This window comes from Grammomys surdaster, unplaced genomic scaffold, assembly GCF_004785775.1.
Source record: "Grammomys surdaster isolate TR1022 unplaced genomic scaffold, NIH_TR_1.0 205, whole genome shotgun sequence".
NCBI classification, from domain to species: domain Eukaryota; kingdom Metazoa; phylum Chordata; class Mammalia; order Rodentia; family Muridae; genus Grammomys; species Grammomys surdaster.
The window spans coordinates 1,599,017-1,620,918 of NW_021604650.1; the positions used below are offsets into that span (position 1 = coordinate 1,599,017).

At 46.3% G+C, this 21,902-nt stretch overlaps 1 protein-coding gene across 13 annotated transcripts; it reads right to left on the reverse strand.

The window, feature by feature from the left end:
• Positions 1-50: 50 nt before the first annotated feature.
• On the reverse strand, positions 51-13,442 carry Sf1 (splicing factor 1). 13 transcript variants are annotated; one of them, XM_028770886.1, is made up of 14 exons: positions 12,959-13,442; positions 11,199-11,327; positions 8,530-8,605; positions 5,543-5,695; positions 5,254-5,343; positions 4,742-4,925; positions 4,529-4,644; positions 4,320-4,427; positions 2,971-3,151; positions 2,439-2,712; positions 2,118-2,177; positions 1,829-2,008; positions 864-1,068; positions 74-429 (listed from the first exon to the last, which is right to left on the reverse strand). In XM_028770886.1, the coding sequence occupies exons 1-14, from the start codon at positions 12,987-12,989 to the stop codon at positions 300-302; spliced, it is 1,917 nt and encodes a 638-aa protein (XP_028626719.1). In that variant the 5' UTR covers positions 12,990-13,442; the 3' UTR covers positions 74-299. The 13 variants fall into 13 exon arrangements, with proteins under 13 accessions (XP_028626714.1, XP_028626715.1, XP_028626713.1 ...); XM_028770881.1 differs by lacking the exon at positions 864-1,068 and having other exon boundaries at positions 51-429; positions 2,118-2,172; XM_028770882.1 differs by lacking the exon at positions 864-1,068 and having other exon boundaries at positions 51-429.
• Between the last annotated feature and the right edge of the window lie 8,460 nt (positions 13,443-21,902).

Sequence of the window (21,902 nt, forward strand, 5' to 3'; positions counted from 1 at the left end):
CACCACCACCACCACCACCACCACCACCACCACCACCACCACCACCACCACCACCACCAAGCCTGACATTAATAGCCAAAGCCTGTGCCTAAACCATTTGCCCCTCTCCCCTTGGGAGGAGAGGAATGGAGACAAGGGGGAAGGATTCTATCTGCAGCAGTAGACCGGGGAGAGCATCTCCTTGGACGGAGTCTGAAGAAAGGAAAAGATAAGGAAATAACAAAGGAAAAAAAGATAAAAATTAATAAAAATTTCACGATATGGAGCCAGCGTGTTCCGATTCCGTCCACAAAAATAACTCAGGCTGCTTTGCCGAACCATCCTGTCCACCAGGGGCGCTGCTGAGGCTGTCTGCCTGGAAGGGTCACCAATGGGCGCGGAAAGTCCTCACTCTCATGGCTCGGGCCATCGCTGCTGCGGGGAGGGATCCTGGCGGCCCGGTTTGGGGAGAGGCAAAGGGAGTTGGGTGAGGAGAGAAGAAGACAAAGAAGACACTCGATGCTACAGGGCGCCAGGAGAGCCCAAGCTGGCGCCCCTACTACCAACTGCCCTGTTTCCCAAGCGAGTCCAGTCACTTGGCCCAGCCCAGTGCGTGCACACACACACATGCGTGCACACACAATCACATGCGTGCATCCCAATGTCTGGCTCCATATGGTGAGGTTCGGCGTGTGTTTAAACGAGACCAACTCTCTATGTATATAATATATATTTTCTTAAAAAAACAAGTCTAGTTCTGTGGTGGAGGCGGTGGGGGAGCTGGAGGCATCCCGAAGGGCGGCATGCCCGCCACCCCCATGCCCATCATGGTGACAAAGTTAGAAGGGTCCATGGGAGGCGGAGGAGGAGGGGGTGGGGCATACATCATGCCGGCGGAACCAGGTGGCGGAGGCGGCGGAGGGGGAGGGGCCCCGGGCGGCAGAGGCGGCTGGACCCCGGGGGGCAGGGGCACCATAGTGGGGTTGCCTTGCATCTGAGGGGTTCCTGGAGAAGCTGCGGCAGCCGCCTGCTGCTGTTGCCATGGCGGGATGGACCCTGTGCCAGCGCTCGTGGTGGTAGTCGTCGTATCTGGGGTAGTAAAGAAGCCCAAGGTCACACGCGCGGGGGTACACCGCGGCTCTCTGCGGCTGCTGCCTTGGGACAGGGGGGATGAGGGGCGCCTGCTCCTTGCTTGGCATGCTGTACGGTGGTGGGGGGCGGGCGGGCGGGGCTGTCCTGGTGATGGGAGTGGAGGGGTGGGCAGGACTACCCTGGGGTCAGCCTCATGGTCTCTGGGCTTAACAAAGTAAGCCCTTTGTCACCAATGCCCCTGGAGGGGCTAAGGGGAAAGTTCCAGACACAAGTACCAGCTTTGACATCCCTCCGCCCAGCCGCCGCCACCACCGAACGGCACATTCAATCTCTAGCCCACAGCTGCTCTCTCCCCACCGGCCCCCTTCCCTTATTTCTGCAGTCTCTCAGGCCCAATCACAACCCCCTCTAGAACATGCATGCACCATCCCACTCTTGACTCCGCTCACAAAGCACGGCCAAACCAGCAGCTCATTCAGCAGCTTAGCCTGGACCTCTAGTGCTCTATCTCCATCAGCAAGCTCCCCTCCAGACCTCCCAAGTCTCTCCCAAACACAACCACACCAAACATCAGCTCTCCTTCCCAAGACATTCCTTTGGGCCAGGCAGCCTGGCTTTCAACCCCACTGCTCTTGTGAGAGACCACAGTCTCCTCACTGAAGGTGTCTCCAGCCCATGTGAACTTATGAGGTTCTTGTTCCTCTCAGCCCGAACCCACATCCCACCCACCCCCACAAGCCCAAAATATTCCACTCACTTTGCTGCCATGGCAAGGGGGTGCTGGAAGCCATACTGCTGCTGGGCGGAGGGGGTGGCGGAGGCTGCTGCTGCTGCTGCTGCCATGGAGGAAGAGGACCAGAGGGAGGAGGCGGGGGCTGCCCACTGGGAGGTGGCGGAGGCGGCGGCATCATGCCCATAGGTGGCGGCGGCATCATACCTGCAGATAATAAAAAGAAGAGGGCCCTGGGCTTTAGAGACCAGGGTCCTGGGCTAGAAGGCCCATCTGTTCCCAGCCCTAGACAGAGATCCCAAGAAAGTAGCATTACCTTTTCCTTGATGCAGGCGATAGACCCCAGAGCCCACAGGCGTACTTCCCAGGTACTGATCTTGATGGAAGGAAAGAGCAGGGACTTAGCAGGACATTTGAACTGGCCAGGCAAGACACCCCAATAGCTCTCTCAGCTTTTTGAGTCATAAGCCTTCCAAAAGTTCATGGGTCTCCCTGCACAGATCTTCCATGAACCTAGACCTTGGCAAGATTCAGAGTACTGGCTAGCCAATCAGCACTGTCTGCAGCTCAGAGCTACTTGGTGTGAACCTATTTTCCCCTCCCAAACCCCAAGGTTTCTGGTCTGACACTTACTTACCCATTGGAGGAGGGCCATGGTGCCCAGGTGGGTGGGGGCCCTGGTTCATCGGTGGTGGTGGTGGTTGCATCCAAGGTGGTGGTGGTCCATTTGGGTTATGCTGCATTGGATGTCCACCATGCCCACCTGTCAGGCTGGGTAATGGGTGTGGGAAGCTGTGGGGGCCACCTCCAGGACCACCAGGACCACCTCCATGCATGCCATGGTAGGGTCGATTCTCTGAAGGACCAGAATTCATCCAGGGTGGGCGACTCTGAGTTGTAGACATGAGAGACTACATGAGAGTATTTCCTGCCAATGTCCGTGCCTGCTCCCCCTGGTGGCAACATTGTTCTTCTGACTATGTCAGAGGACCAAGAACACATGGACAGGGTTCTCCCAAAGTGAGAGACCCCAGAGGCCAGACATCCCAGAAAAACAATGTTGCCAGCTACAATCACCTCTAAGCTTTACCCCAAACCCTTGGCCATAGCTCCCTATCTCTGCAGAAGAGAATAGGGGAGCTAGACCAGAGAACTGTCCCAGGGCTCACCGGTGGTGGTGGATTGCTGGTAGGAGCAGCAGGTCTTGGTGCACTGGCCAGGGGTGTGGTGGCAGGCCCAGAGGTGGAGCCCACAGATGCAGGGACAGGAGCTTCCCCTAGCTCTGCCATAAGGGACAAATATTCTTTATCCATCCGTGCTTTATCCTGAGCTGATTGAGGGTCACCAGGCCTAAAGTAGGGCCCGAAACACAAAGTAAGGAGAAGAAAAAACTCAACAGAGCTCTAATTCAGTCAAGTGTGACCCCCTTTACTAATCCTTTACTGGAAATAGTTACCCTATGTCCATTCTGTATCTATTTTTATCACTGCCAGGCATAGCAGAGGCCCTGAATACAGATCCCAGCGACCAACTACTGTACAAGATCCTCATCTCTCTCTCTTTTTTTTTTTTTGGTTTTTTCGAGACAGGGTTTCTCTTTGTAGCCCTGGCTGTCCTGGAACTCACTCTGTAGACCAGGCTAGCCTCGAACTCTCGAACTCAGAAATCCGCCTGCCTCTGCCTCCCAAGTGCTGGGATTAAAGGCGTGCGCCACCACCGCCCGGCCCTCATCTCTCTCTTAAAGTATTTATTTGTATGTATATGAGTACACTGTAGCTGTTTTCAGACACACCAGAAGAGGGCGTCAGACCCCCTTAAGATGGTTGTGAGCCACCATGTGGTTGCTGGGGATTGAACTTGGGTGCTTTGGAAAAGCAGTCAGTGCTCTTAACCGCTGAGCCACCTCCCCAGCCCCGATCACCATCTCTCACCATCTCGTATGCTTTATCAAATCCTAACTCTATGAGGCTGAAGAGATGGCTCATCGGTGAAGAGCACTTACTGTTCTTACAAAGAATATAGGTTCAATTCCCCGCGCCCACACGGCAGCTCACAACCATCTGCAACTCCAGATCTAGGGGACCTAAAGCCCTCTTCTAATATCCACAGAAACCAAGCATGTACACAGTACAGATATACATGTAGGCAACACTCAATGAATAAAATGATAGTATCTTCCCTGTTTGAGAGAAGAGAATTCAAACTATTAGAGAAACTGTATCCATCTCTCCCTAAAAAGGGCCTTATGGAAAAAAGACCCTAGTCTTAAACTTAAGCAGTTAAGTTTAATGCACCCAATGGAAACATTTATAGCCAGAATAAGTTTCTGGACAACACCAGGAGCCGTTACACATTTGTAGTCTTGAGTTTTAACTCACATCACTCAGATACTTCCACAAAGGATGCTGCTTGAGATGACACATGCTGCTTGAGATGAACCATGCATGAGTCAGTATAAGAAGATAGATCCTGAACACCAGTGGGCTGCTGGAGAGCCGCTTCAACAGCCAGGCCTTACCTCTGAAATTTGCAATCGGAAGCAATGTGACCAGCCCCTCCACACTTGGTACACACGGTAGTATTGGTGATGCTCCGTGTCTCTGAGCTCTGCCAGGGTCTTAAGATCCTGTTGAGGTAGAGAAATCAATTAGAACACCTGTAGAGACTACCTTCCCACTCCATAAGACTCTTCCGTTTCTATGCAATCTTCTCAGCATCATCACTAACCTATTATCGTCTTCCCTAAGAGTGCCATTCAAGCGAGCCAACTCTCGAAGCTGCATTTTCCGTAGGTCATTCTGGTCCTCTGGGGTCTCAATACCCTGCTTCAGGATGTTTCTGATCTATTAAGAGGCAGGAGCAGTTAGTTGTCAAAGTACTTGGGGCCATCACCTAGGTTTCCAGCAAGAGGCCTCCTGTCCACCCGAGCTCACCACACACCTGTTCTACTGCCTTTTTGACATTCTCCATTGTATTGGCAGTGACTAGAGCATGAAGAGGTTCATCTTCCCCTGGCAACATCTGACCATCTTTACGCCCAACTTTCCCTTCTTTCACTGATCCTTTCCCCCGTATCATGATCTTGGCGTTGCATTCCTTCTCAATGTTCTTCAGGGTGTTCCCTCTATCAAATGCAGAAAAGACTGTTTATACAACCTGTGCAAACTCCTATTTCATTTAAAATGCCTGAATAGGCATTATTGGGAAACTGCAAGCACAGGAATCCCCAACCAAGTACTCTGTTTCGAGTTCTACACTAAGGTCAGCCATTAACATCTCAGGATTTTACTTCTCCACAGAAGGTGGAGAAGATAGGGCTTTGACACAAATCAAGTTTAAGCATACATAACTCAGCCAAAACAAATGCCACATCAAATTCAACAACAAAACCTAAACACAATCAAAGCCTAAAACCCCGAAGTTTTGGGTGCCACAGACTGGTAATTACTTACCTGGGCCCAATTAGGAGCCCCACAAAATTGATTTCTGGATACTCGTCTTGGGGGATCATGACTTTATCACTCACACGTGTTGCTGGAGGCCTAAGGAAGAAAAGCTCATCACCATCAATTTCTGGAAGGTGGCACACGTAACCCAAGCTCTTTTTTAAAACTAATCAAGAAAGTATATTACTATGTAAAAATTAGGGATAATTGGCCCAAAAGGTGAGTAGTACACCAGAATTGTCCCAGCAGGTCACATATGATCTCCCTGTGCCCTTGTAATGTGTCTTCTGCTTACTTGTAATCTGCAGGTGGTTTAAAGTCTGGGTTGAGAGCAACCATCTCTGTAATGAGGGTGTGCCGCTCCTCTTCAAGCTTTTTGCGGGTACGGAACTCTCGAGTGTTAAGACGCTTCCCCTCGCTGTTGTAGATGGGCTCAGGGGAAGGGGACCTGTGGGAGACAGATCCCCATTACTGCTCTGATCCCCACTCACCGTGCTCCCACATGGACTATAACAAGTCTCCCCAGCCCCTCTGCCTCTCAGATCCTAACAACACTCTTCGGAGGAACCGACCATAACGTGTGCTATTCAAGATCGTGTGGAATGAGGAGATGGAATCTGACTTAACGTTAAGCAAACTGGGGTGCATGTGAGAAAGGGAAAAAATGCTCTTACTTCTAAGTGACCAGGGAAGTGTCTATTAAATAGAAACCTCTGGACCACAAGTGGCAAGAACAGGATCATCCTCTGGAGGCTTCTTGCCAAATGATTCTTTCATTTGAAAAAAATATGTAATAACCAACTTGATGAACCACAGAAACCCAAGTTTAGGTGAACTGTGCCTATCAGGAAGAGCATCTGTACCCCCCCTGCCACATAGTGAACACAAGCTCGTTCACCCAAAGCAGCTGAGACTCAAGCTACTGTAGCTACGTGGGTCCCACAATGGAGAGAAATGGTGCAAGGCTTCGTCTCTGCTTTTCCTTCAATGGCCTGGCTGGCTGTTCGAGGTGGGGAGTCTGAGTAGAGAAAATCGTTAAAGTGCTAACACAGCCTCTGCCAAGAGGCTGCAAATGCAGATTTGGTCAAACACTTGTCTAGGGTCTGAACCTGCCAACAGCAAGGGGGAACTACAGTTCTCCACCAGAGTTTACAAGTCCAGAAAGCAGAAATTTCTCTCTCATTTTTAAGGAGTAAAATGCTGATGTTACAAGCAAAAATTAAAAAAATATGTATATATAGTAATGATAAAATGGTCAGTTTACCACAGCTAGACTTTTGCGGTAACAAAAAAAGAGAAGTTACACTCCTAGAACTGAGTTAAGAGTACAAAAAGGACATAGGCTTGATTTGATACTCTGTATGAAAATTTAGTAGCAGCTGCAAGAAGGGAAGAGACCATGTGGATCAGGTTATTTTAAAAAACATCCTGAAAAGAGTCCCGACTCCTACACCCTTGGTTTAGTTGAGAGAACTGTGCCTAGTTGCAGAGCAAGAACTGAACTCGGCTGCTCCCACTGTCTTCAGCCTAAAGGGAACCATGTCATACCAGGTTACACACACGATGGAATAAAAGGTCAGGTTTGTTCGTGGCTAATGACGGCTAAATGACACCTCCGATTCTAGTATCTGTATGAACTGTTAGCACAATCCAGTCATAGTGAACACAAACAAATGTCCCCAACTCATTAGACTGTCATCTTACACATTTAAATCTACAACGGATTTTTAAACATTTTAACTGTGCAAGTTAAGCAATATCAAAATAGCATAAAGTGGCTTAATTTTTAAATACACCTTAAGAAATCATCTTATTAAGTTAAGAAACTCATGTATTTCCCTCCAACCTGGGCTTAAAAAGCAAAAGCAATCAGGCATTAGGGCCTCTTTCAAAATTGAGCATTTACAGGGAGGAAAAACCCTGCTCTGGTTTTACTCATTTCTAGCATATCCACCCCACTGCTATCTAGAATTGAGTGTTTCTGGCTAATTACCAAATTGTACAAGAACCAAACTGGCCTTTTAAAGGCTTCATAACCATTTAACCTCTTTCCAAACTGTGGAAGTGAAAAGCAAAAGCTAGCAATCTAGAGGTTAGACTGGCCGGACTTCTTCACCTAGAAGAGGCATCAGAGACATCAACTGCACTCTAATCCCAGTTTTCCAGGAAGCAAACAAGGTTTGTTAAAAACCCAACCTTTGGAGGAATTGCCTGGTAACCTGTAGACATATCATTAAAGGGGAAAAGGCCAAAAAGGCACTAAACAGTTGTGGTCTATAACCTATAATGTCAATCTTAAAAAAACTAAAAAATAAAAATCTTCAAATTAAAAAAGAAATATAAAATTTCCAACCAAAATCTGTATGTAAAAATATAACAAACTTGATAAGCAAAAGAAAGTCAATAATGGAGAAATCATTAAGTTCATTTGTTTCATGGTAAGGGGCAGTAGAAAGAACTGCATGTAACCAAGATAACAAAAGCCAGAAACACCTTCAAAGCAATCTTTTCAACTATGCTACATGCACTAAGATTTCAGTGGAAGCTTATTGTCTATTAAATGACCAGACTTTAGCTGTTAGATCTACGAGCCAATAAAATTCCACTTAAAATATTCCTCTCTCATATAAATTTTAACTTTTCAGAGGTGAGAGAAACTACTGAAATGGCATGACCACAGCTGTTTGAGGCCCACATTCCCTTTTAAAAAGGAAAAAGTAATAATTTAGGGGATTGGTTGCTTGCCTTCCCTTCCCAAAACCCGCAGGCAATGGCCACGGCTGAAAATTAACTGGCAATGAAGGAAGTTGGTTAGAAATCTCCTGATTTTAAAACAATCTCAAATCCATAAGCAGGTAAGACTTCAACAAGCTTTGGCCTGCTTAAATTCAGTGATGATTAAAAATACTCTCAAATCCCTGCATAACATACCCAATGAGAAAAACTACCCCCTGTGCTTTCAGCCAAAGCAGCCAGTGAAAAGGCAGGTTAACAGCCACCTCTCACTGTCCCTAGGGGTGGGCAAATTACCAGGTTAAAGTCTATATGCTTACCAATTAGAAACCAGTTATCCATTTTCTTTAACTTATTCTCCCATTAAGTTTCATTCCAACTTTTCTAACTGTTGACTGAGCATACATTCTGCTAATTAAATCCTGGTCAGAATACCAGTCGTCTTAACTAGGATTTTATTGAACTGACACAATATGTTGCCACCAGTAAAAACATATTGAGAAAAAAGGTAAAAGCGTTACTGTCAGCTGGTTAAAACTGTTTCCCAACCTGTCCTCAGGGTTAGGGGGGATGCCCAGGTCTCCTGTGCGCAGTTTACGAGTCAGGTCTTCTATCTGTAGTTGCACTGGAAGAAACCAGGTTAGGAAAGAAAAAAAGGATGGAAAAAAGACAATGTTACCAAAAAACATCTCAAATCTCAATAACAAGCATGAAGAACTCGGAGACTTTGAAAGGGACGACTGATCAGTGACACACTGAGGCAAAAACCCCCAACCACCTAGCGCAGAAGTCCATTTACATCTACAGTTAATTTCCACTTCAAAATGGTCATCACTTAAGGAAGCAAACAGTTTGTTGGAAGAGGGGTTAGCAGTTAAGACTGTTCACTACAGCTTACAATTGCAACTATCAGGAGGTATTCACCTCTCCCTTCCCCACCAATACTTGCTTACAATTGGTACCCTGAACCAACGGCATTTAAGATATCACCAGTACCTGCTTCCCACCAAACCCAGGGCAAAACTTAAGTTTCTATTTCTTTAATAAATATTAAACACAGCCCAAAATTACTCAATTAGCATGGGACAACAAAAATAGCAGTTGAGCAAAGATCATTTTCATTAAGACCAGGTTTAAAACTCTTTAAGCAAGACATTTAATAATCAATTTAACATCTTAACAGATTTGTGTGTATACTTTCTGTACAACCAGATCTGTACTAAAAAGAGGCCCCCAATACCTGCACCTTTTATTCACATATTGAACAAACCACATACCTTTCTTCATAACCCATTGGGCCTAAGCAAGGTGCTGCAAACTTTATTTTTATTTATTTTTTCCTTTTTTCAGATAGGGTCTCAAAAACATAGCCCTGGCTGTCCTGGAACACACTGTGCAGACTAGGCTGGCCTAGAATCCAGAAATCACCTGCTTCTGCCTCAATGATTACATTAAAGGTGTGCATGTCTTCACCCACCTATAAGTTTATTTTCAGACTAGCTACTGATGTCCTAGGAAGGTGCATAGATGCTAAGTGAGGGTCAAAAAGAATGTATGCAGCCCCAGGTTTAAAACAGAGATGAGGGATTCACTAAAAGCAGCCAGTAACTCAGGCAAAATATAACACAGCAGTAGGACAGCAAACCTAGAGTAGCTTCTTCAATGTGGCATTACTGCTTCTCCTGTATCTTTATCATGCTCCAGGTCTCTGAGAAGGCAGTAATGACACAGTTTACCTACAATTAGGTTTAATAGATAACTTAAATACAGAAAATTCGAATTATCTGTATTAAAGCATGTTTCATAGGACTATACATCATTTCCATGATGAAATACTGATCTTAAAAAAAAAGAATTAATAGTGAAGAGGATACTAAGGATCTCCAGACAAAGCAAGTGCACCATGGGAACACTACTGCTCCCCAAGCTACTTTACTCCAACAAGTTCTAGGAATGCAGTCAGACACTAAGCTCAGAAACTTAATGTAAAAATACCATAGGGTGGCTTCTAATTGTGGGATCTAACTTGAATAACATCCAGCACTGAAAAATAAACCAGAAAAGACTGCCGATTCCCTTGAAGTAAATAGGCATGCTAGCTTCTAACTCTGAGTCTATCTACTTCAATAAAAGATATAGTCTCTAAGGGCTTAATCCATTAACTAAGCCTCTAGAGGAAGAGAGAGAGTTGAAAAGTATTGACTGTTTCTCAGACTGTGTTCTTGGGCTGAGAGAGCACTAAGGACATTTTACAAGGCTACAAGATCCAATATTGGTCTAATGACACCTAAGGCTTAAGAGTGAACAGCAGGAAAAAGTAGTATTAGTAGTACTGTGAGAAGCAGACAATTCCAATGCCTCAAAATCCTCAGCAGTCTAAAAACCAGGAAATGAAGACCCTCCAGATTTAGACCACATCAGCCTTGAAGCCATTTGAGAAGGCCACAGCTTCATGGACCCACGCGGTTTCTGCCCCAAAGAGGATGTTTACTTGGTTAGTTGAAATGTTCATCAAGTGCACTTTTTGAGACAGCAGGACAGATATAAAACTTCCATTTATGACCTTGGATTATAAGTAATTTTTAGGTTTAACTTCAATTCTACTGTGGACAGTAACCTAATTTTTAAAATTCTGCCACCACTTCATTTCAAGTCAAACAGTAAACCCTTCCCAGCAGAGTCCTTTAGTGGTAAATTACAAGAGCCTTTGGTTTAAAGACAGCTCTCTAAAGACCAGACAAGAAAAGATACTGAAGGGAAGGATTAAATGCAACAAAATGGGTAAACTGTAAATACTTTCCAAGCCACTTTTTGCTTAAACTATTTTGTACCTATAAAAAACAAAACCACAATTTTAGGGAAAGGGAATCACGACATTATGGTGAAAAGGCCATGCTACAAAAAAGCAACTGGTTTACAATACCTGCAGTGCTCTCCACTGGGGCCTGTTCAGAGAGGCAGAGAACATTCCCCTCATCAATGAGCAAGAACAGCAGCTGACAAATGGGCTGCTGAGTTCAGGCCTACTTGCTGCTAAGAGCAGGCCCAAACAAGAAGCTACAAATGCAGGACTGGCCAAGCAAATCATGGTTTACACAGCTATGAAAGCTCATCACACCTTGTTCCCAAGACTAAAATCTCAGATTTTCAACATGTTTGTCACTCAGAATAAGCAGTAACAATCTGAAGATGCACCTGGATACAGAACGTGTATTTACCTATATAAGCTCTTTCTTGTTCCCGAGTCAGTCCAGGGGGGATAACTGTAGGCATGCCTGGAATCACTGTCTTCTGTTCCATTGTGTCTTGGTTCCATCGGCTCCTCTTCCTCTTCTTACTTGGGAAATCTAAAGACAGACACATTCCATCAGGTGGAAATATGAATCAGGAGAGTGACTACCAACAAGCAGTGCATAATAATTTAGACTAAACAGAAATCACCTAAAATTTAAAAAGGAAAGAAATCTCAGAGATCAGAGAAAACAAGCAGCCATTATAAAAGGTATGTGGTCCTCCTGTCAGGAAGTTAAGGAACAGTTCACATTTAGGTTTTTTATTCTGAAAGAACTAGAGAATGTAACAAGGAACAAGTTTTTTCTGTGGTGTTGGCAACACTAAATCTGTGCATATGCTGGGTAAGAGCTCTACCATGAAGCACTGCTCCAGTTCTTTGCGTTCTTTTGTTTGGTTGTTTGAGAAGAAAGTCCCTTTACAGAACCCTGGCTGTCGAAAACTATGTAGACCAGGCTGGCCTCAAACTCAAGAGAGATCCACCTGCCTCTGCCTCCAGAGTGCTAGTATTAAAAGCATGAGCCACCATGCCCATGCTTCCAAGTCTTAAATGCATAGAAGCCCAGAATGGAAGTGTTAAGCAGATACATATCATCAATTCTGAATGCCTTAAAGGGCAGAAAAGACAAGAAAGATGGAACGAGGCCCACAAAACATTGGAAGTCAAGCTCCAAGTGAACATAACAAATCTCCTGCTACACATTACTGTGGAAAACATCCCATCCTTCAATATGGCCATCTTCACATGTGGAAAGATCAGCAGTTTTCCTGACCAGTGAACACTTAATCAGAACTGATTTGTAAGATTCTTCCCTACATTTACCACACAAGGTTTTCTACTTCTCAGATTACAGGCCCAGAGAAAAAGCCTTTTAAAACAGCACGGGGAAAGCTGGTCACTCTGAGAACCTTCTAGAAAACAAAAGGAGACAAACAGCCTTAATAAATGATCAAACTCAAACATCACTAGTAGCCTTATGAACTCGCCTCATTGTGAAAGGAGAGATTCTTGTCACCGAACTAGCCTCCCCTTTTAGGCTTTTAGGCTCCTAAAAACCATCATGGGAGCCACTCACACCACACTGTTACGTGGACCTGACTCTCCTGTCCCCTACATCAGGAGCTCAGGGGGCAACAGGTGGCCTCTTCAAAAACTATCAGAGTTGCGCCACAAAGCCTGAACGCCTCACTGCGTCTGCGCAAAGAACGCTTCCTCCCGCCCTTCTACCCCTCATGATGCGCGTGCGCACCGAAGCCTCCCAAACCAGGCCGCGCGTTCCCTGTGGCGCGTCCGCCCGGGCCTCCCGTGCACGCGCGCGCGTCCTTGCCGCGTACAACCGCGGTGGCGTGCCCCTCCGTCGGCCGGTCAGGTCCGGTCCGGTCCGGTCCGGTCCGCCCGACGCCTCTCGCGCTCTATCGGCCCGACTCACCTCCGCCGCCACCGGGCTGGCCCGGCTGCTGGTCCTGGCGCGGAGGCGACCCTCGCTGAAAGAGCGGCGGCGCGGGGGCGGCTGCTGTGGCGGGTACGAGGCTGGGGGCGGCGGCGGCAGTACCGCCGCTAAGGACAAGGCCGTGGTTAGGGCCCCCAGCGATCCCACCGGCGGCGGCGGTCCGAGCGCCAACAGGCTCGGCTCGAAGCTGCCTTTGGGCCCAGGAAGTGGGGAAAGGCCCGGCAGGCCCAGCTTACCCAGCGGCGTGGCGTTCGCTCCGGTCGCCATGGCGCCCCAGGGGACCGACACCAGCGGTTCCTCGTCCTCCGCGGCGGCTTCTCCTTCACGAACCTTCCGGGGGTTGGGGGGAGGGGACCCGACTACGCGGCCGAAGAGCGCGGGGAGCCCGTCCTCTCACGCGGCGGGCGGCGGCGCCAGACGCACAAAGAGGGAGGAGAGAGGACGCCGCGGGGGCGGGCTGGGGCCGAGGGGCCGCGGCCTGGATTGGGCCGGCCCGAGGTGAGGTCGGAGTCAGCGGTCTCCGATTGGTGGAGCACTAGTTCTTTTCAATACGCGTCGGGATTGGCCGAACCGTTAGGCCAGGCGACGAAATGGCGGCGGGGCCGGGTGAGCTGGGAGGTGTCGTAGCGCGCACTTCTTGTTACTGCGCGGACTGAGCTCTGAGGCCAGAGTGGCGGGGGGATAGGATGGGGCAAAGTCTATGACGTGGAGCGAACGGCATGCTCATTGGCTGAAGGTGATGGAGGCACGCTCCTCGGCGATGTAGTGCCACAGGATTGGCTGGAACGACTCCCCTCCCCCAGGGACCAGCCGCTCGGGAATTGAGAAAGCTGGGAGAAGCCGGAACGAAGTCAGAGAGCTGGCGGTGCGCATGCGTAGGGAGGGCACGCGGTCTCTCCGCCCCCTACAGCAGCGGGACCCGAGCGGAAGCCCTGAGTGACGTTAGTCATTGTGCTAGAGGTACTAGGAACCGCGGGGTAGGGGCGGGCGCGAGCTGAGGAACCGGATACGTCGACGCCGCAGGTAGAGAAGAACTTCCTGTTTTCTCTGAAAAAATAGTGTTATGGAATGGCTCTAAAATAGGAGAGTTGGTGTGTGTGTTTAAAGATTTTATTTTTGCCGGGCAGTGGTGGCGCACACCTTTAAACCCAGCACTTGGGAGACAGAGGCAGGCGAATTTCTGAGTTCGAGGCCAGCCAGTCTACAGAGTTTCAGGACAGCCAGGGCTATATAGAGAAACCCTGTCTCGGAAAACAGAAAAAAAATATTTCATTTTTATTCCGGTACAAGGTAGCCCAGTAGTGGCCTGGCACCCTAGAACTTGAGAGACTGAGACAGAACAGCTGACATGAGTTTGAGGCTAGCCTGGGGTACAGTATAACTGTCTCAAAAAAGAAAAAAAAAGCCAAGTTCAATGACACATGCCTGTAATCCTAACTCTTGTAAAGGAAAAATCAGGAGCTCAAAGTCATTGTCTAGGAGAGAGGAAAAGAAGTCATTTCCAAACTTAGTCTGGGCCTTGGTGGCGCACGTCTTTAATCCCAGCACTTGGGAGGTGGATTTCTGAGTTCAGCCTGGTCTACAGAGTGGGTTCCAGGACAGCCAGAGATATACAGAGAAACCCTGTCTCAAGAAAAAAAAATCTACAAATGTGCACTTCCATTGAAATCTCAATGTGTTGGGAATTTGATTAAGTTACCTTAAAATTACATACCCACGAAAATGGTAGGGAACTTGTAAATAAAACTGAGGCCAAACATGCCTTCCCATAAAATAAACATAAGAGTAATGAAACAAAATTTTCTTGCCAGAAAAACAGATTAGCACAACATAATAGAACTGGGAATAGATAGGATTCTCACAAAGCAGGTTATTTCAACCCAGTAGGGGAAACGACATTTAATAAGTAAAGTGTACAATTTAGCAGATAAGACCACTCAGTGGCTACTCTTCCAGAGTCCCAGGTTTGATTCCTGAACCCACATAGTGACTCACAACCCTTTGTAACTTCAGCCCCAGGAAGTCAATCCAAAACCCTCTTCTGGCCTCACAGGCACTGCATGCCTGGTACACAAACTTACATGCAGACAAAAATACCCATATTCATAAGACATAAATATATCTCTTAAAATTATATAGAAAAGTCTACATGTAGAAAACAAGATTTGGGCTAATCTAGGAATTGAGAGTCTACAAAGACAAGAAACTCAAGTATGGTGGATGGTACAAGTCAACAGACTATGTCAAATTAGGGAGGAAATGGCCATACAACAGAGAAAGAGCAAGTGTCTGGGCTGAAAACACAGCTCAGTGGTAGAGCTCTTGCCTAGCACATACAGCTCCCAGATTCCATCTGCAGACCTGTAAAGGTAGAAGAAAACCCAACTGTAGCAGCCAAAGACGCCTTTAAAACTAAATAGAGGAAAGACTGGAGAGACAGGAGTGCTGCATACTCTTCCCAAGAGCCTGCTACCTACCCTACATATCAACTAACAACCATCTCTGTTCTGTTCCAGGGGATCTTGACTCCCCCTTCTGGACACCCCAAGCACTGCTCTCACAGATGGTGCAAAAACATACACACAAAAATAATCTCTAAAGATTTAAAAAAAAAAAAAAAAAAGCACAGTAGTAGAATACTGGTTTAGTATGGCCAGGGACCTGGGTTTGATCCCAAATGCTGAAAACAACCATTATGTAGCTGCCCATGGTAGGCTGTGGTGGTTTGAATGAGAATGGGCCCTTAGACTTACTTGAATGCTTAGCCTCAGTTGGCAGATCTGTTGTGGAAGGATTAGGAGACATGGTCTTGTTAGAGACGTGTCACTGGGGATAATGTCAAAAGTCCACACCAGGTCTAGTCTTTGTCCCTCTGTGTCTCCCTCTCTCTGCCTCTCTGCCTTTTACTTGCTGATTCAGTACAAATTCTCAGCTACTGCTTCCTGCTGCCATGCTCCCCACCATGGTGGTCATGGACTCGACTCATCCTCTGAACTGTAAGCAATAAGCTGTCTCATCTGTAACTTTCTCTGGTCATAGTGTCTCTTCACAGCAATAGAAAACTAAGTGGTGGTGGAGGCATAGCATGGCAACCTTTGGAACCCTGATCAATCATGGCACTGGCAATGCCAAGGGGCATTCAGGCCATGGTCTACAGCCTGTATACCACCATGGCTTCCTGCCCATCCAGGGATAGTGCTGCACACCAGACCCACTGTGCTTCGGGATGAGTGTGGTGGGTGCTCTGGAAAATGTGAAGGCTGCCAATGAACTCTCCTCTGTCAGGAGAGGTAACTGAAGTTAATGAAACACTTGCAGAAAACCTGGGGCTTGTCAACAAATCCGTGAAGGGAGCTGGGTGATGAGCATGACACTGTGTGACTGTTCAGAGCTGGGTGAACTGAGTGAAGAAGCATATCAGAAATGCATGAAGTCGCCGGGCGGTGGTGGCACACGCCTTTAATCCTAGCACTTGGGAGGCAGAGGCAGGCGGATCTCTGAGTTCGAGAGTTCAAGGCTAGCCTGGTCTACAGAGTGAGTTCCAGGACAGCCAAGGCTACACAGAGAGACCCTGTCTCGAAAAACCAAACCAAAAAAAAAAAAAAATGCATGAAGTCAACTGAAGAGTGAACACGGCACCCACATACCCCAGATCAGTGGGAAGTGACCTGACCTAACATGCTTGTCATAAATTAGTAGAGGATGGAAGACAACTTTTAGCAGTGCTGATGGAAAAGAAACCATTCTTGACAGTGCTGCCTAAGAAGAAAACCCAGCTTGCTAATGGGAGCAGACAAGCACTGTGTACATACGTTCATATACCCTAGATACACATTTAGACTTACAGATTTAGTTACAGTCTTTAGAATTCATGAGGTCATTTATGGGAAAAGTAACTATAAAGCTGGATTTGATGGCAAACCACTCTTTTTTTTTTTAAGATTTATTTATTTTATGTATGTGAGTACACTGTAGCTGTCTTCAGACACACCAGAAGAGGGCATCAGATACTGTTACAGATGGTTGTGAGCAACCATGTGGTTGCTGGGAATTGAACTCAGAACCTCTGGAAGAGCAGTCAGTGCTTTTAACTGCTGAGCCATCTCACCAGCCTCGACAAACCACTCTTAATTCCAGCACTCCACAGGCAGAATTCAAGGCCAGCCCGGTCTATGTAACAAGTTCCAGGCCAGCAAGAGTTACATGATGAGACCCTACCTAGTGATTATAAGAATTCCATAATTCAGGGCAACAGTGTTGTAAGTTTTGCATAATTTTCTAATCCACCCATATCTATCCCTGGGTTTATGTCAAGAGACGTAATGTACCTTCTCATTGGAAACAGTGTCAGATGAAGGACAGTGTTTTACTGTGCACTGCAGTGACCGCTGCTGAGTTTACAGTGAGGCACCAACTTTGCAGCACATTGAGAAATGAAACAATCATCCTGCCAAGTGAGGCGTGGCTTTGGTAGGGACAGAATGACATGGTTCCTGCACCCGGGGACAGAGCCAGCAGGTGTGGGCCTCTACCTGTGGATGGCTGTTGTGGGCTTAAGGCTTGTTTGTATAATAATGAATATATTTTCACATTCCTCTGAAGAATGTCCTCCCTGTTAACGTTAATGACTCCATGATAATTAGAGGCAGCATGAGTCTGGGAGAAGATGGCGTGGCTAATGTCTCAGCATATCGGTAAAAGCTGGGACCTTTAGGACAGCCCTTAAGGCTGTGGAAAAGTTCTAAAAACATGAGTTTGAAAATATATAATTTCTCAACTATGCAAAAATATAAGGATAGAATATGAATTGCATAAGGGGCTTCACAGATCTAAAGGAACAGAGGCAGCTGCACTATGAGCCAGCTTGTCAGAAAGACACTAAGGAAGGAGATAAAAGAGATTTAGGAAGTGGTGATCGAGAGGCGAGATCCCACTCAGCTAAGTTTTTTTTTTTTGTTTTGTTTTGTTTTCTGTTTATGCTTACAAATGCAGGCAATTTCCCAGTTCAGGGTCTGCCTGGGACAGAGATAATTTAGGTCCAGGTGTGGTCAGAATGGTAATCTCAGGACAAGATTTACAAAGCTAAATTTACAAAGGCAAGCAGATCTCTGAGTTCTTTTGCAATATTTTTTAAAAAAAGGAAAAAAAATGTACTTGTTCCTCTTTTTCTAAGAATCAAGGAGCCTGGGTTACAGGATGCTGGTTCCTAGGGTAATCTGGAATGAATAACTGAATTGATATGTAAATAAATACTGCGCTTTAGGTCGACATGACCTGAGCTACCAGAAAGTGATAGCAGTTCTTCTGTAGAATTACTCTCCATCGAGAACAGCTGCCTGGAGCTCTCTAGAGTGAACATAGCTCTTGTAACAGGATTTCTGATTTTACTTGGAAAGTCCATGGACACGAACACAGCTCTTTTAGAATTTCTTGGTCAGAAATCCCAAGACTGGCCAGGCGGTGGTGGTGCAAGCCTTTAATCCCAGCACTTGGGAGGCAGAGGCAGGCAGATTTCTGAGTTCGAGGCTAGCCTGGTCTACAGAGTGAGTTCCAGGACAGCCAGGGCTACACAGAGAAACCCTGTCTTGAAAAACCAAAAAACAGAAAGAAAGAAATCCCAAGACTTCCTTAGAGAGCTGACACAGCTCTCTTGGAATGTTTCCCTAGCAGCTGACCAGAGAAGGCTGTCTGAAGAGTGAACACTGCTCTTTTAGAATTTTTTCAGGTGTTCCAATTTTGATCAGAAAACCCAAGAATTATTTTAGAATTTTTCTAACAGGATTTTGGACTTAGTCAGAAAATCCAAGAATTTTTTTTAAAGTTTTATTTTATGTATTTGAGTACACTGTCACTGTCTTCAGACACACCAGAAGAGGGCATCGGATCCCATTACAGATGGTTGTGAACCACCATGTGGTTGCTGGGAATTGAACTCAGGACCTCTAGAAGATCAGTCAGTGCTCTTAACCACTGAGCCATTTCTCCAGCCCCAAGAATTTTTTATAGCAGTTATTCTGACTTCAGAAAACCCATGAGCTATCCAGAGAGCTTTTAGAATTTTTACTAGCACAGAGAGCTGTCTCGAGCAAAAAGCTAGCTGTCTCAACCAGAGTTTTTAGATTAAAAAAAAAAAACTGTCTAGAGCAGAACACACACACACACACACACACACACACACACACGGACAGATGGACAGACAGATGAATGGGGGGGGAGGGAAATGCGCATGTCTGGAAAGCCATCTCAGCATATCTAGGCTGCCAGCTTAAACCCACAATTTGACTTCAGGTTTTCTTTTCACTGCTCCCAAACACTCCTCTCATAATCCAGACCTATCCAATGCTGGTCCTAGGCATTATCCTCTCCAAAAGACATAAGCTAGGGCAGGTAATTAGGAATTTGAAGCTATACACTATATAGTTAGGCCTCATATAAAAGAAAAAAGCTAATTTATGAAATGGCAAAAAGATCAAGTATAGTGGCTCAGTTCCCTCATCCCAGTGCTGGAGTTCAAGGCTGTTGGGACCTATTTCAAAGGGGAGGGAGGGAAGGAAGGAAGGAGGGAGGGAGGGAGGGAGGGAGGGGGGAAGAGGAGGAGGAGGAGGAGGAGGAGCTGGAGAGAAGGCTCAGTAGTTAGGAATAGGAATTGTTCTTGCAGAGGATTGAGTTAGGGTCCCAGCTTCCATGTGAAGTAGCTCACAAGTTCTGCCTCATCAGGCACTGCACTCACATGCACATATGTACATGTGGACATAAACACATTAAAAATAGTAAAAACCTTTAAAACCAGTGGACGGTGGTGCACGCCTTTAATCCCAGCACTGGGAGGCAGATCTCTGAGTTGGACGCCAACCTGGTCTACAGAGTGAGTTCTGGGACTACACAGAAAAACCCTGTGTTGAAAAACCAAATATGAATAAATAAAATAATAGAAAAGAAAAGAAAACCCAGGGGGAAAGTGGCTCAGTGGTTAAGAGCACTGGCTGCTCTTCCAGAGGCCCCTGGTTCAACTCCAGCAAACACATAGCATCTCACAATTATCGGTAACTCCAGTTCCAGGGCTTCTGACACCCTCACACTAACATACATACAGACAAAACACCAATGTACATTTAAAAACGAAAATGTTATTTAATAAAAAAAAAGAAAAACCAAATGTGTGTGTGAGTGCTTCCCCCTGGGTAGATATGTATGTATATCTTTGTACCATGTGCATGCCATGGTACCAACAGACAGCCTTTTGATCAGATCCCCCTAGAACTGGAAAATTGGAATCATAAGACAGTTGTGAGCCGCCATGTAGGTGCTGGTTCTCAGCAAGATCGGCAAGTGCTCTTAACCACTGAGCTATCTTTCTAGAGCCCCTCCCCCTTTTAAATAGAAAAAGACAGCTCTGTGATAAAGCACTTGCCTAGCAAGGCCCCAGGTTCTATTTGTAGTAGTACTACAAAAAAATAACAAAGGTGCAGAGCTGGTGGCACATGCCTGTAATCACAGCACTCAGGAGGTGGAGGCAAAGAGATGGTTGTCAAAGCCAGTCTGGCTAAAAGGACATCCTGCCATAAAGAAAAGAAAAAGTGAGAAGGTTCTGCCTGCAGGCCACACGTGAGACTCCTGCTTATTGGGTAGAATCCTCTTAGGACTTTTTGTTTTGTTTGAGACATACACACTCTGTAGTCCTGGTTAGCCTAGAACTTGCTGCATAGATTAGGCTGGCCAGGAACTTACAGAGATCCAGAGATCTACTTGCCTCTGCTTCCTTAGTGCTGGGATTAAGGCTTGCCCCCCCCCTTTTTTTTCCAGACAGGGTCTCTTGTCCAGGTTGGCTTCAAACTACTTTAAGTTTTGGATGAGTCGTCCTCTCACCACCTCCAGGGCACCAGGATTATAGGCTTTCTCTAGCCACTGCCTGTTTATTGATGCTGGGGATAGATCCCAGGCCTTTTTGTATGCTAGGCAAGTTCTCTACAAGCAAAGGAATCTCCAACCCTTGGGGAGGGGGTGTTTGTTGTTTTGCTTTGGTTGGTTGATTCTGATTTTGTGGTTTGTTTTGTTTTTCTTTTTGGGGGGGTTTGGGTTTTTTTTGTTGTTGTTGTTTTTCGAGACAGGGTTTCTCTGTGTAGTCCTGGCTGTCCTGGAACTCACTCTGTAGACTAGGCTAGCCTGGAACTCAGAGAGAGCTGTCTGACTCTGCCTCCTGAGTGCTGGGACTAAAGGTGTGCTCCACCACAGCCCAGCTAGTCTATTCTTTAAAGGAAACTGAGACAGGAACTTGAGGAAGCCAGTTATATTAATAGTCAAAAGTAGAGAAAGGATTGCCTTCTCCACTCCAGGACCCTGTCTAGGGAATAGTGCCACTTACAGTGGGCTGAACCTTCTTTTTTAAAGACACGCCCACAGTCCAACCTGATCTAGACAGGACTTCAGCAGGTCTTGACTGTTCAGTTGCCCTGCTTTAGCAGATGGTGCATCCTGAGGAAAACTCAGAGAATATGGCACCTGCCCTAAGCTCCACATCACTTTCTTATTCCAGAGGCTCCTCTGCAACTTCAGGGCTTTCCCATGTGCCTTTTGGGCACAGGCCTGTTTGTTGAACATGGTAATGAGCCCACCCATGTTCTCTGTTCTGCTTTTTTCAAACAGGGTCTCAGCATATAGTTCTGTCTGGAAATCCTGCCTCAGACTCTAAAGTACTGGGTGACAGGTTTGAGTCACCATAACTGCTGATGCATCTCTATCCACAGAAATGAAAAGGAGGCCCCATCCCATAGCTAATACCCACAGAGGATATCTGTATGGCACCCCACTTTGGCCAATACAACTACTCCAACCCAGCAATGCCACTTCCAGGAATTGATCCCCACAAACACAAAGTGGCTCTGACACAGGAGTTATTTATTGCAGTGTGGTTTGTGATATTAAAGTAGAAATACATTCCATCAATAAAGATCTTTCAGTTAACATTAGTCACCTGAAATGCATAAAATCCTGCACTAACTATACAAAAAAAATATGCCAGATTGATAAAGATCTCCAGAATGTATTTTCATAAAGCCAGAAGGATATATAGAATATTTCTATGTGAATAAAAATATGTCAAATTGTTTAAATATCATAAATACTTCTAGAAGGAACTAGAGGACAAATGAGAAGGCAAGTTTTATTTCTGAGGCAGAGTCT